Source organism: Nannospalax galili, unplaced genomic scaffold (genome assembly GCF_000622305.1).
Source record: "Nannospalax galili isolate Female #2095 unplaced genomic scaffold, S.galili_v1.0 scaffold639, whole genome shotgun sequence".
Taxonomy (NCBI): Eukaryota; Metazoa; Chordata; class Mammalia; order Rodentia; family Spalacidae; genus Nannospalax; species Nannospalax galili.
In genome coordinates, this window is record NW_008344644.1 from 2248596 (window position 1) to 2261688 (window position 13093).

At 34.2% G+C, this 13093-nt stretch overlaps 1 protein-coding gene across 11 annotated transcripts in view; it reads left to right on the plus strand.

The window, feature by feature from the left end:
• Sema3a (semaphorin 3A) overlaps positions 1-13093 on the plus strand; it is a 540175-nt gene that overhangs the window by 507618 nt on the left and 19464 nt on the right. For all 11 annotated transcript variants that reach the window (XM_029567263.1, XM_029567262.1, XM_029567260.1 and 8 more), the window contains 3 exons: positions 1684-1725; positions 5366-5523; positions 10628-10695. In XM_029567263.1, coding sequence (XP_029423123.1) covers positions 1684-1725; positions 5366-5523; positions 10628-10695 — 268 coding nt within the window. The remainder of the gene's footprint in view (positions 1-1683; positions 1726-5365; positions 5524-10627; positions 10696-13093) is intronic.

Sequence of the window (13093 nt, forward strand, 5' to 3'; positions counted from 1 at the left end):
TTTCTCAGAAAAAATATGGATTATTTAAATGAATCTCATAGTAATATACTGTGTATTAAAAGCCAACCACAGGCAGTATAGAACATATTCCAAATTGTTATTAATTTCCTGTTAAATAATAAACAAGGTTATATTAATTAGGGGATTTTATAGTCTTAATCTAAGACTCTTGATATCATAATATGGCCCCACAGAGTATGGTGTGTTTCAGAGCTTGTTTTATGTCTTACAATTTACATGTGAGACTTTTTTCTCTATAGATTTTTGTGTTTTGTATTATCAATGAATATAAAATAAATTATTAATCAGTTTTATTTTTAAAAAAAACTCAGACCTTACATGTTAGCTACACTAGGTAAAAAGTTAACCTTTTCTCTGCCAACGAAGCATTTTCCTTACATCTTGGCTAAAAAAATTGTTAGATAGAAACCTACATGAAGTTAACTGTTTATGTAGTCATGTAGATATTTCTTATGTGAAACTGGTGGGATAAGAAAAGTTTCTATAGAAATTTATTCTAACATTTAATTTCTGTTTTAGATAGCCCATTCCAATGTTGTCAAACCTAAATACCATCCTCTGCTATGTCTTTTAATGCTAACCATTTATCATGAAATGCCTTTATTTTCATGACAGTGCTATTAAATGGTAAATATCATATTTTATGTAGATACAATTGACTGACTTTTTTATCATAATTATCTTTGTGGTTGATAATTCATATTGGAAGCTAACAAACATCCTAAATCATTTGTTTCATCCATGTACCTGGCAGGTTGTGCAAAATTTATTAAGAAAACCGTGTTCTCAATGTAGTCATCAGGTTGGAAATAGAGAGCTGTATCTCTGCAACTGCATCTGCGATTAGGTAGCACCAGGGAGCAGAAGAGGTCAAGGACATTGAGGGAGAGTAATCTTAATGTGCAAGGGAAAGCCAACCAGTGAGGAATGGAAACTTGTGAGGAAGGCTAAAAAGAAGCAATCAATAAGTAACGAATTTTGAAGCATTATGGAATTTAATAGACAGTATTTAAAAAATAAAAAGTCACTAGTGTCACATACTGAATGTCAAGCTAGTTGCTCATTCAGGAATGTGTCCATTCAGCAGTAAAGGGGTCATTAGTGATTTCTGTTTCTGAGGATAGGAAGTCATGTAGAGGAAGAGTTACATGGAGAGGGCTGAGAGATGCATCAAACAGCAGTTAGAATATTGAGAGTACTTTAAAAAAGAAATTACAGCTAAGTCAAAGGACCAAGGAAAAGCATGTTGTGTCTGTCTTAATCTTATATGCAGATATAAGAGAAGAAATAGAAGAGTGAAATTAGAGAAACAGGACAAGGAGGGGAAATTTTTAGAAATTTATTTTGTTGTCTTAGTCCCTTTTAAGCCCTCTCACTGAGCAACCCTTTTTTCCTGCCATTCAGTGGGTCGTAAACCCATGTTGCTCAACTGCAGGTAGGATCCTGAGGACTTTTATCTGGATGCTACTGCTGTGCTCTTATTGTTTGTTTCACACATGTAGCAATCATCCATGCAGCTTTTTCTCACGTGTCATAGCTCCAGTTTGCAGTTTCTTGTCAACAGTGAAGTTACTTCTCTGAAAACTTATATTGATAACTGTGTTAACTAATTAATTATTAACTTTACTCTTTTACCAAACATGTCCTTTGTTTCTTCTTTAGGAACCAACGACTATTTCAGCAATGGAACTTTCCACGAAGCAGGTACTACGATTATGTGCTATAATCAGCATCAAGTCTTGTGTTCAACAATGATAAATCTACTTGTCATCAATCACATCATCTGCATTCATTAACAAATGTGTAGTAAATAAGCTAGAACATAGCATGGTGCCATATACCCTTAATCCCAGCACTCGGGAGGCAGACACAAGAAGATCTCTGTGGGTTCAAAATCATCCTGGCCTGCTTTTTAATTTTCTGGTCAGCCAAGGGTACATAGCAATACTATATCTCAAAAACAATAAACAAACTGATAAAGAAGCTAAGAACAAATAAATACTGTCATTATAAGAAGCTACTGGAAGGAAAGCTTTCTCATCTGTGTCTTGTAAATGTATTTTCTGTATCATTATTAGCTATACTTTTACATTTTTAACTTATAGTACTTCTTTTGTCTCTATAGTACAATTTTTCGATATTCCTTTCTCCTTGTAACATGTAAATAAATTTACATATACTTTAAAACTAATATTATTGAATAAGAAAAATATTTTAATTTTACTTACTTTTGTGTCAGTAAATAACATCCACTTTATAGGTCAATAAAAGTAAACACGATTTTATAGGTTTGGAAGATCATAACTTACAAGGAATTTTTACCTTCAGTAGTATTGTATCCTTGAAAATGCAAAATATGACTTAACTCTGGCTAAGCACAATCAAGCATCATGAAATGGTAAATTCCCAAAGTCAAAGAACTCGAAATTTAAGAGTAGCACATCAATAGTCCTTCCATTCGTATCAAATGAATTCCTTGGCAAGACATTTAACAAAACCTAATGACTTCTCTATAGTGAATTTCAAATATGACACAAAGTTTCGACTATTAATAAATTCCATTTTCTGAATTACTACCCACTCTGTAATCCAGTATATTAATGATAACTTCAGAAATAAATGTGAATACAGAGCTGAAATTAATTAGTAACTAAGATAGCACAAAAGTAAAAGTGAAGTAGGATGTTCCTCACTTTTGGGAAAAATGTATATATGGAACTGTGAAAGGTAAGAATGACTCAGCTGAACTGTACTCTGAGCTGTTTGTGTGTCTTGTCTTTAACCATGCTCTATCCCTTGAACAAAATACTAAATCTCAGTGCGAACAAAATGTAATATGTGCTCATTCCACATAGACATATCAAAATAGATTGATAATCTCCAAGACATTTAAACTCAGAGATCAGATGTTATTGACCTGATACTGTTATCTGATACCTCATTAGCATATGCTCACCTGTTTTCCTAATCTAAAAATTGTCACGTTGGTAAGGAAATCTGGGGATTTCCAGGATGGGAGTTAGGCAGAGATAATCTTTCCTGTAATGATTTTTAAAGTTATTTGTTTATTCTCTACTAGGACACATAGCCAATTCTTATTGCAGTGACACTGGGACTATTTTGTAAATCAGCCTGTTGGTTTGAAATTTTAATTTTTAAATCTTTTAAAATATTGCTTATTAATATAACATTTTACTATATAATATCAATTTAAATTACCACAATAAAAAAGTGTCCCTAGCTTACAGCTCCTACTTAAGAAGGCAAAATTGATTTTATTCAAATTTTTGTATTTTCCATTTCACTTATTCTTGTGGACATTTTAGAGTGAGGTGGTAATTTCAAGAAGAACAAGCAGTGATGTAACTAATTTTCTGGATAATGGACTCATGTCCTGCCTATGGCCCCCAACATCTTAAGGATAGTGAAATCTCCTGTGGTGATGTTAAATTGAGCAGAAAAAGTACCTCAGGCTCCTTGGAACTGAATGGATTACGCTTGAGATGCCTGTGAGCCCCTCTATTTCATGTGAGCGGCATGATTGTTTTGTGGATCATTAAAAATCCCGAAGTATTATTATGAAATCAAAATGACATTGAATTGCAGTTAATTTGGGGCAATTTATTGCAGTTTAAATTTTTCAAGACTATAAGTCATATCAATTGTCACACTTTTGCCTTTTCTGTTAGATACTTTGTTTGGATAACTCTTTTCTAACTTAAATGTCATATACTTAAAATTTTATGACTATGAATTTGGAATATGATATTAGTCAGCAGTAGAGATCTTTTGATGGCATGACAAAATGGTCAATAAATGTCAAAAACAGGAGCACAAAAGTCAGGCATGCTGGCATATCCTAACAGTTGGAATTGGAAGCAGGATGATCAGGAGGAGTTCCAGGCCAGACTAAGCCACATAAAACTCTGCTCAAAAAATAAAAAAATACAAATAATTTGAATAGCAATATCAACTCAAAAAATATAAAAAAGTTAGAAGGACAACATCTGGGTCATCATGTCAATGTTCACTGCTGCCAATGATGCTAATCTGAATATGTCTATTTGCTTACATATTAAACGTCTGCTTCATTTTTTATCACATTCAAACTGCTTCCATTCAATATATACTAAGTTCATTTAAAACATAATGAAAATTGCAAAGGGAAACATGTTTTCTTCCCAGGGATTCAACATTTCTTAAACTGTTCTGCTTTATAACATCATTGAATATAATACTAAAGCTAAACAGAGCAAAATGTGAGCATCTACTAATATACCTCGTACTTTATCTTCTCTGTTCAGTGGCATGGAATGGCAATATTTAACAAAAGGACATGCTTGCATAAAGATTTGGATTCTGTTGATTTACTTCTCCCTCTTTTCTTTTATCAAAACATGATCATAAATGTCAGCTTCAAGCACTGAACATTTTCTATATAAACAGCTCTTGTAACTTTGGTAACTTTGCATTCATTTTATCTATTTATGTATTAGTTGGTTAATGAAAGTCTTCATAAACGCATTTTTAATTATATCTATTTCTTACTGTTAGACAATTATGATGTTAAAAGATCCTATTGTTTACAATTAGGAATTTCCAAAACTCTTTTTTTCATCTACATACTGTAGAAATTGAAACATGCCTTCTAAAGGCTTTTGTCTTTGGATTAATTTTACATGTTTTAGCATTCACATAACTTTAAACAAATTTCATTTCACTTTCATTTATTTTGTGTGTGTTGTGTGTAGGTGGGTGCCTGCTGTCACAGTGCAAATTGTGGTTTGGGGGTGAGAGACAAATTAGGGGAAATCAATTCCCACCTTTGGCCCTGTGAGTCCCAGCTATCCAGCTAAGGTCCCCAGGCTTGGTCACCCTTGCCTTTACCATTGAGCCATCTCCAGCCCAGCATTTATATAACTTTAACTGAAAGCTTAATATGACTAATCAGTCCTGCAGTGAAAGAAAAAAGCTGTCATTCTTTGTCTTCCCTGTTTGAGTCAGGTTCATAAAATTTGTTTGCATTCCACTTAAATTTGGCATATTATCTGCTAGACCTTGAAAGAAACTATAAACTTATCTTTAATAAGTCTGAAGAAATTCTTCATTTAATAGTTTTTATTTTATTATTATTATTATTATTATTATTATTATTTGTCTTTTTGAGACATGATCTCCCTGTAGCCCCAGCTGTCCTAGAACTCACTCTGTAGATCAGGCTGGTCTTAAACTCATAGAGATATGCCTGCCTCTGCCTCCTGAGTGCTGGGACTAAAGGTGTGTGCCACCATGCCCAGCTTTAAAAATATTTTAACATAATGTATTTTCATAACTCTTTCTACAGCAACAACTGTACATTGGGTCGGCAGCTGGGGTGGCCCAGCTACCGCTGCACCGCTGTGATGTTTATGGCAAAGCCTGTGCAGAGTGTTGCCTGGCCAGAGACCCTTACTGTGCCTGGGATGGGTCCTCATGCTCACGCTATTTTCCTACTGCAAAGAGGTAAGATAAATACTAAATAAGAAATAGAGTGTTTCCTAGTAGCTTTATTTGATTTTGTTTTAGAATAACCTTCTTCAAGTAAGTATATCACCTTCTGGCAGTGAATAAAGAGATTTGGATTAGTAAGCAGATAGATTTTTTTTTAATTGTTCTTTTGGGATTTTGGTGGTGGTAGTGGTTTGTTTTTCCTCTTTCCTTGAAAATCACAAAACAAGCAGACAGATGTATAGCAGGAAAGTTGAGCACCAAGTGCAATAGAAAAAAATGATTGAAAGACTTTAAAGGTGGAAGAAAAATATCCCTGAGTGTTTACAGTTGGAAATTAGATTTGTAACTTGATTTAAGAAAGGAGAAATAGGGCCAAAGTCACAGTGAAAGTCATGAAAGAAAACAGAATTGAAACTAGGCCTTTTACTTTTGGCACACATCATTCTATTGTTCAAAATGCTACCTTTTTTCTATTTAAAGATAGTCTATCATGTTTTAAAGTCTTCATAAGGCAATTCATGTTGCAAAATGAAAAGATAATTCTCACAGAAAGTGGTTCATTTGCCTGTGGAATCTTAGGGAATATAAAAGTACTCAATCCTCAAACATCAAGAAGTGTGGGGAAATGACTTCATGTGTAAAGTGTTTGCTACATAATCCGAGGACCTGAGTTCAAACCCCAGGACCCATATAAAGTCAGATATGGAAGTGCATGTCTGTATTCCCAGTCCTTCTATAGCGAATGAAATGGCAGGCAGAGAAAGGATTCCCTGAAGTTGGAATGTGAGTTAGCCGACGTACTCAGTGCAGCAGCAAAGAGCTAGGCTTCAGGCAAGGCAGAAAGCCAGAACAGGACTGACACCTAAGATTATCCTTTGACCTTCCCTGGTTCACCTTGACATGTATCCACCCCCCTTCCCCATACATACATATTAACACACACACACACACACACCACAAAGAAAATCAAGAAGATGATGTCCGCCTACTTTAAAAATTATTGCATTGATGCCTGTGGCATATTAGTGATGGTCAACTTGCATTCTCTAGCAACTAGCTCCTGATATGCCTTGATAAATTCTAAATGCCCCTGTCTTATTACTATATTATCTTGTGTTTGCAGGGTTTGACTACATAGCAAAATATCCATTTTAGTTATCTATATCAATCAATCTATCATCTATATCCAAATGTTTTATGTATATTTTTGACAATATTTAAAAATATTTACCTGGAAGGTAAGATACACTTACAAAGTTACTGACAGGGGCAGGGGAGATGGGTCAGTTGGTAAAATGGGCAAGTATCTTGTCTGAGTTTTAATCCGCATAACCCAGTAAAAGCCTGGCATGGAGTCATGCATCTATAAAGTTGTTGGAAGGAGTACAGAGACAAGAAGATCTCGGGGGGCATACTGAACAGATTATCTAGCTGAATTGGTGAGATACAGATTCAATGAGAGGCCTTGCCTCAAAAAAAAATGGTAATAAGAGGAAGAGCAAAAGAGAGAGAAATCCTTTTTTAACCCTGACTCACACACACATAAAGGCAAACAAATGTGCAAGCACCTATGTATGCATACACAAGCACATACACACACATGACATAGACACAAACAAAAAGTTATTGAAAACAATACATACAAACAAAACATAGCTACAGCCTCTTATTTGCAAGATAGAATGCATGAAGAATTGGCATTTGGGGACTGGAAAGGTGACTCCGTGATTAAGAGCACTGGCTGCTCTTGCAGAGGATAAAGGTTCAACTCCTAGCACAAACACGGCAGCTAACAATTGTCTGTAACTCCAGTTACAGGGGAATCCAATGCCTTCTTCTGACCTTCGTGGGAACTTGATGACACAAGTGCACTTACATGCATGCAGGCAATACACTCATACACATAAAATAAAAATAATAAATATATATAAATGGGCATTCTAAAGGTGGCCATGGTGGCACATGCCTTTAGTCCCAGCACTCCAGAGGTGGAGGGAAGTGGGTCTCTGTGAGTTCAAGGTCAGCCTGGTCTGCATAGTGAGTTCCTGGCCAGCTGGAACTACAGGTATACACCGTCTCAAAAAGACCAAAAAAAGTGCATTTTATCATTTAATATAATATTATTTTCAAGAAATGCCCCTGTGCTATAGAGAGCTTGTAGACAGATCCTAAAGTTACAGATAGATTAGTTCACTTGTGTTTTATAAAATTAAACTCTATCTTAATTTTATAAAGCAGCCATCTCCCCATATCCTCTACTCTTCATTGATCGCCACCTTTCATTACTGATATCTACTGTTTGGAGAAGAAGCCATGATGAATGAAAGGATGTGCAGTACTTGTTAAAGTGGCCTAAAGCTGAAGCCCTGCACATCAACTACTCAAATATACAATAGAAATCAGCATTACCAAGCCACTGCATCTTAGAAGCAATATAATTTGTTTTCTATTTTTTTAAATAGGTGATATTTTCAAAGAAGCTATGTGTATCAGTTGCTCATGGTGCTGCCTTTTGTTCTACAGCATTTGAAATACTAAAAATATAGGAAAACATGCCTTAGAATCTAGTTAAATCTCTTCATTAAAATTTTAAATAATATTGTGGACTGGAGAGATGGCTCAGTTGTTAAAAACACTGACTATTCTTGCAGAAGACCCATGTTCGAGTCCCAACACCCACATGGCATCTAACAACTGTCCATAACTCTAGTTCTTACAGCCTCTTCCGTCCTCCGCAGGCATTGCATGATACAGGTGCACTAACCTACATGCAGGCAATACACACATACCACATACACATAAAAAGAATAATAAATAAAATATTTTTATATTTTTAAAATATTGATAATCACCTACAAGTTAACTATCATAAAATATATGATTAGAACAGAGAATCATACTAAGTGGAAAAACAACTAATCCAAACCATATGCAAAATAAAGTTATTATAATTTTCCAAAATCCAAATGTATGTGTTATGATTATTAATTGTGTAATTTGTTGGAACTTTACACTAGAAAAAAAAATAGCTTGAAGATACCATATTTATTAAATAAAGTATGGATAATTTAATAAGTTGCAATATACAGTCACTATCAGCAAAACTTATAAATTATTTAAGATTAAATGTTTATCCTTCTTAATACCATTGATGGAACATATGGAATTCATGTTTAAACTAAAAGTGAATATTATTTCTTTTATAGGAAATAATAATACAGAGTATTCCAATATTTAGTAACATAAGACTTTTCTTAACAAAGGAAGAGATTAAAAATAAATGCCAGCATGGCATGGGGAGGTAGGCATGAAATCCCAACTCCAACCCATGTCTATTGGCATATGATAACTGCTTTAATGGTCGACCATGCTCCAGGTCTGGTACTACTTTCAAGAGTGTTTGGACAATGGGAGAAAAAAAAAGCACAAATGTGAATGGGTAGACAAGAGGGAGTGGATCTGAGAGAAGTTGGGAGGGAAAGGAATATGATCAAAATACATTGTATGAATCTCTTAAAGAATTAATCTAAATAACTGAAAAAATAATTACTTTTGCAAGTTAAAGCTTGTGCATTATATATTTGAATGTGTTCTTTCATACCCAAAAATCAAGACTGAATTTTCATTAATGCATTTTTGGTGTGCCTTACAGATTTAACTGAATCCAATTTCATGTGTCTGTCACTACTTGTATCTTTGAACAGGATGTGCAGAGGCCTCACAACTTCCACAGTCTCTGTGATGGCATTTTCCTCAAGTTTAAATGACTGAGAAATGCTTTCCCAAATGCTTTGTGGTTCAGGTTTCACAAGTTCTCTTGTTGGCTTAGTTTTCAAATGTACACATCTGATTGGTAGTCTTCCTACGTGTACACATAGAAATATATAAATACTTTAAACTTCTAAATTTATGAATGCAGTAATGAATTCCATATTTATAATTCTCAATGGCCATTATGAGGTCTCTTTTCAAGGTTGATAATTAATTTTGTAGTTAATCATTAACTTTACAATAGATGCAGAAAGAAAATAAAATCAGTCAAGTGTGCCCAGTCTTTTCTTGTCTGTTACACATAGCCACTCTCCATATACCTCTCCTTTAATCTACATACCTTTTTTGTATCTAATAACAAGACATATCTCTTCCTCCCCCCATCAGTTGGTAGCAAAGTGCAGAGAAAGAGGGTCCAACTGCTGAGAAACTCACATACTAGCTGAACAGTCAATGTACAAGAAATTAATTTTGGTTTTAGAAATATCCTGATGTTCTATTAATGATAGACATATCTAGGTTCTCTCATCTCCTTATCCTTAAATTCAACATTTGCTATTGTTTTCCTCTTTTTCTTCAGTGCCCAGGTAAATTGGTTTACAACTATAATCATATAATATGTCAAGCATGGTGCTGTGTGGCTGCAATCCCAGCACACTCTCCAGGGATACAGAGTGAGACTGTTTAAAAACAACAAAATCCAAATGCTGAGTGAGGTACTGCTCGATGGAAGCGCACATGCATCAGGCCTTCAATTCAATACCTTAGTACCATGAACACAAAATAAAACAAATAAAAAATGACAATTAAAGAAGCTTTTCTGCAAAATATTAGCATAACAAAAATTAAAAACCAACTAAAGAGAGTGTGCCTATTCTACATCTTTTTAAATATCAAGTAGTATATTTAAGAATTATGTATAAGCATAATTACAGAAAAATTTTCAAGCCTACCTCCAACTTAATGGTCAGAAAAAGAGTTCAATTCTTTCTATTAAAGGAAGGGTTGTATTTCAAAATTTTGCATTTCATGACATCAGAAGATAAGATCGGAGTTTCCAAGAATTAAATTGTTATTTACTGATAACTAGTAGAGAAAAAGCCGTGAATTCTGTTACAGGTAGTTCAAAATACTGCATCCAATTGGTGGATTTGGTATATCTGCTTCCCAGTTTGATCACCTAGAAAATCACTCTTATACATACACTGAACTGCATTAAAACTAAATGCAAATACATGTATGTGTCCTTTAACATTATAAAGATTTTGGTTCTTCATTCTTATGAGAAATTCTTTAGTGGGTAAAACAGTGATACAATAATGTCTCTTAAATGTAATTACTTTAGACGCACAAGACGACAAGACATAAGAAATGGAGACCCACTGACTCACTGCTCAGACTTACAACACCATGGTAAGTCAGACTCTTCGACTTTAAATCTTCTAAATACTGATGTGACCACACACACTCACAGGAACCTTTGAAGCACACACATCTTTCCCAGAATACTTAAAGAAATACAAGTGAAAGATAAGAAAATCTAGCAGAAAAAAATATTAAAGAAAAAAAGATATATTTTATGAACTCAACTTTGTTATATGAACAAAAGGAAGCTAGATCTAAATATATACTTTTTATATATTAGCAACCTGGGGAGATAGGCAACAGAATTGTCCATTAAAATATATCAAAGACTAGAGAAAATAAGTCTTAAAACAGACCATGCAAATTATTGATCTATAAATTGAAGGCATTAACCCAGTATATTCTCATATTCTCTCTCTCTCTCTCTCTCTCTCTCTCTCTCTCTCTCTCTCTCTCTCTCTCTCAAACACACAATAGTCTGGTCAAGTAGGTCATGTTTTAATGTCTTTAACATACTAGTTGAATATTCCTAGAGCTGGGCAATTTGGAATACATTTGTTTTATGCTTCCTAGAAGATATTGAGATCTTTTAAATGTCGAACTTGCTTATTTAATCTGAAACATCGACTGCTCATCATTTAAAATGAAGTAAAATTGTAATGCTAGCTCATTCTCCCTACTTCAATAATTTATAAGAATAATGAAGTTATACTTCCCTCTGCTGGGGAAACTTCTCAATAGCAATGACAGTAATGAACAGATCAGTTAAACAATGGTTAACATGCAAAATGTGAACATTGTAACAAAACATAATTATTCTGTTAACTATTTTTCTGTTTTTTACATTAATCACAAAACATCCTTGCTACTTTTAAGTTAGTAGATTTAACTTAGTAGATGTGCAGAATATTCTTGTTTTATGAATGTTAAAAATAAAACACCACTACAAATAGCACCTGAGCATGCACTGCAAAATATAATTACCTTCCTAAAATTCAGATATGCCTGTGTATAATCTCAATGTGTTAGCATCTGATTCATAAATTTTTAGTGGGATTGTTTGTCTGGCAGAACCAGGAGATGTTACCATGCATGGAACAATTGTTTTGAATCCATTTACTTGTGAATGTTTTCGCTGACAACTTTCCTATATGTTACTATCCCGGTTTAAAAGAAGAGATCACTGAACAGAAGCAAATGTTCTGATCATGTGTCTGTGCTTGAGTTTAGTGTCTTTATTGACTTGTTCACCCTAAATTTTTTAAGTGGCGTACTTCATTTGGACTCTAATATTTACTAGCATTCTATGAATCTATTCCATATGTAAATATTATATCATAATCAGCACCATACTACAAAATGACAAACTGTGAAATATCAATTCATTATATTGAAAAACGTATTTTCTTATACTTTATGGGTTAATGGTAAAGATTTGGTTTAGCGGGATAGAGAGATGGCTCTGCAGTTCAGAACACTGACTGCTCTTGCAGAGTACCCAAGTTCAATTCCCAGCACCCATTTGCTGGCTAACAACCATCTGTAACACCAGTTCCAGGGGAAGCCAATGCCCTCCTCTGAGCTCTGCAGGCAGTGCACAACACAGGTGTACTTACATTCAGGCAATATACTCACACACATATAAAAATTAAAATAATCAAATTATTAAAAATATTGGATTTAAATAAGTAGGAGGTATGATTAAAGCTTATTTTCAATCAGACTATAATCGCTCTATAATTTCTGTATTAACATTCAATGACATTTAAAATTTTTGGATTTCTTTAGTTTCATTTTATGTGTATGAGTGTATTGTCTCCATGCATGTAAGTGCACTTGTGCCTTCAAATTCCACAGAGGCCAGAAAGGGTGATGAATCCCCTGCAGCTGGAGTCATGGAAGGTTGTTAGCATTTATGTGGGTGTTGAGAATAGAATCCTGTCCTCTGCAAGAGCAGCATGTTTTCTTAACCACTAAACCATCTCTCCAGCCCTCAACAAATTCTTTTGAATGAATATATCTAAATATTTCAAGCAATAATGAAAATACATACTACTTTTGTTTTCTAGTAGAGAATTGAACTAAATGGTATGCATTAATTAACTTTGGAAAATGTTAAGCTATGCGTTATATTTATCAATAACATTAGATTCAGAAACAAAATCTTTTAAGAAATACCATTTTGAAGGCTGGGGATATAACTCAGTAAAGTGACCTGAGTTTGATCCACATCGTCTTTGTAAAAAATCAGGCATGATGGACTATGCGTGTAATCCCTGCACTCAGGAAGCAGAAACGGGCAGATCCCTGGAGTTCACTGGCCAGTCACTAGCCTAATTGGCAAGCTTCAGGTCCCAATGAGAGCTCTATTTCAAAAAACAAAGTGTATGGTTTCTGAGGAGAAACAACACTTGAGGTTGTCCTCTGATATGTATATATATATATA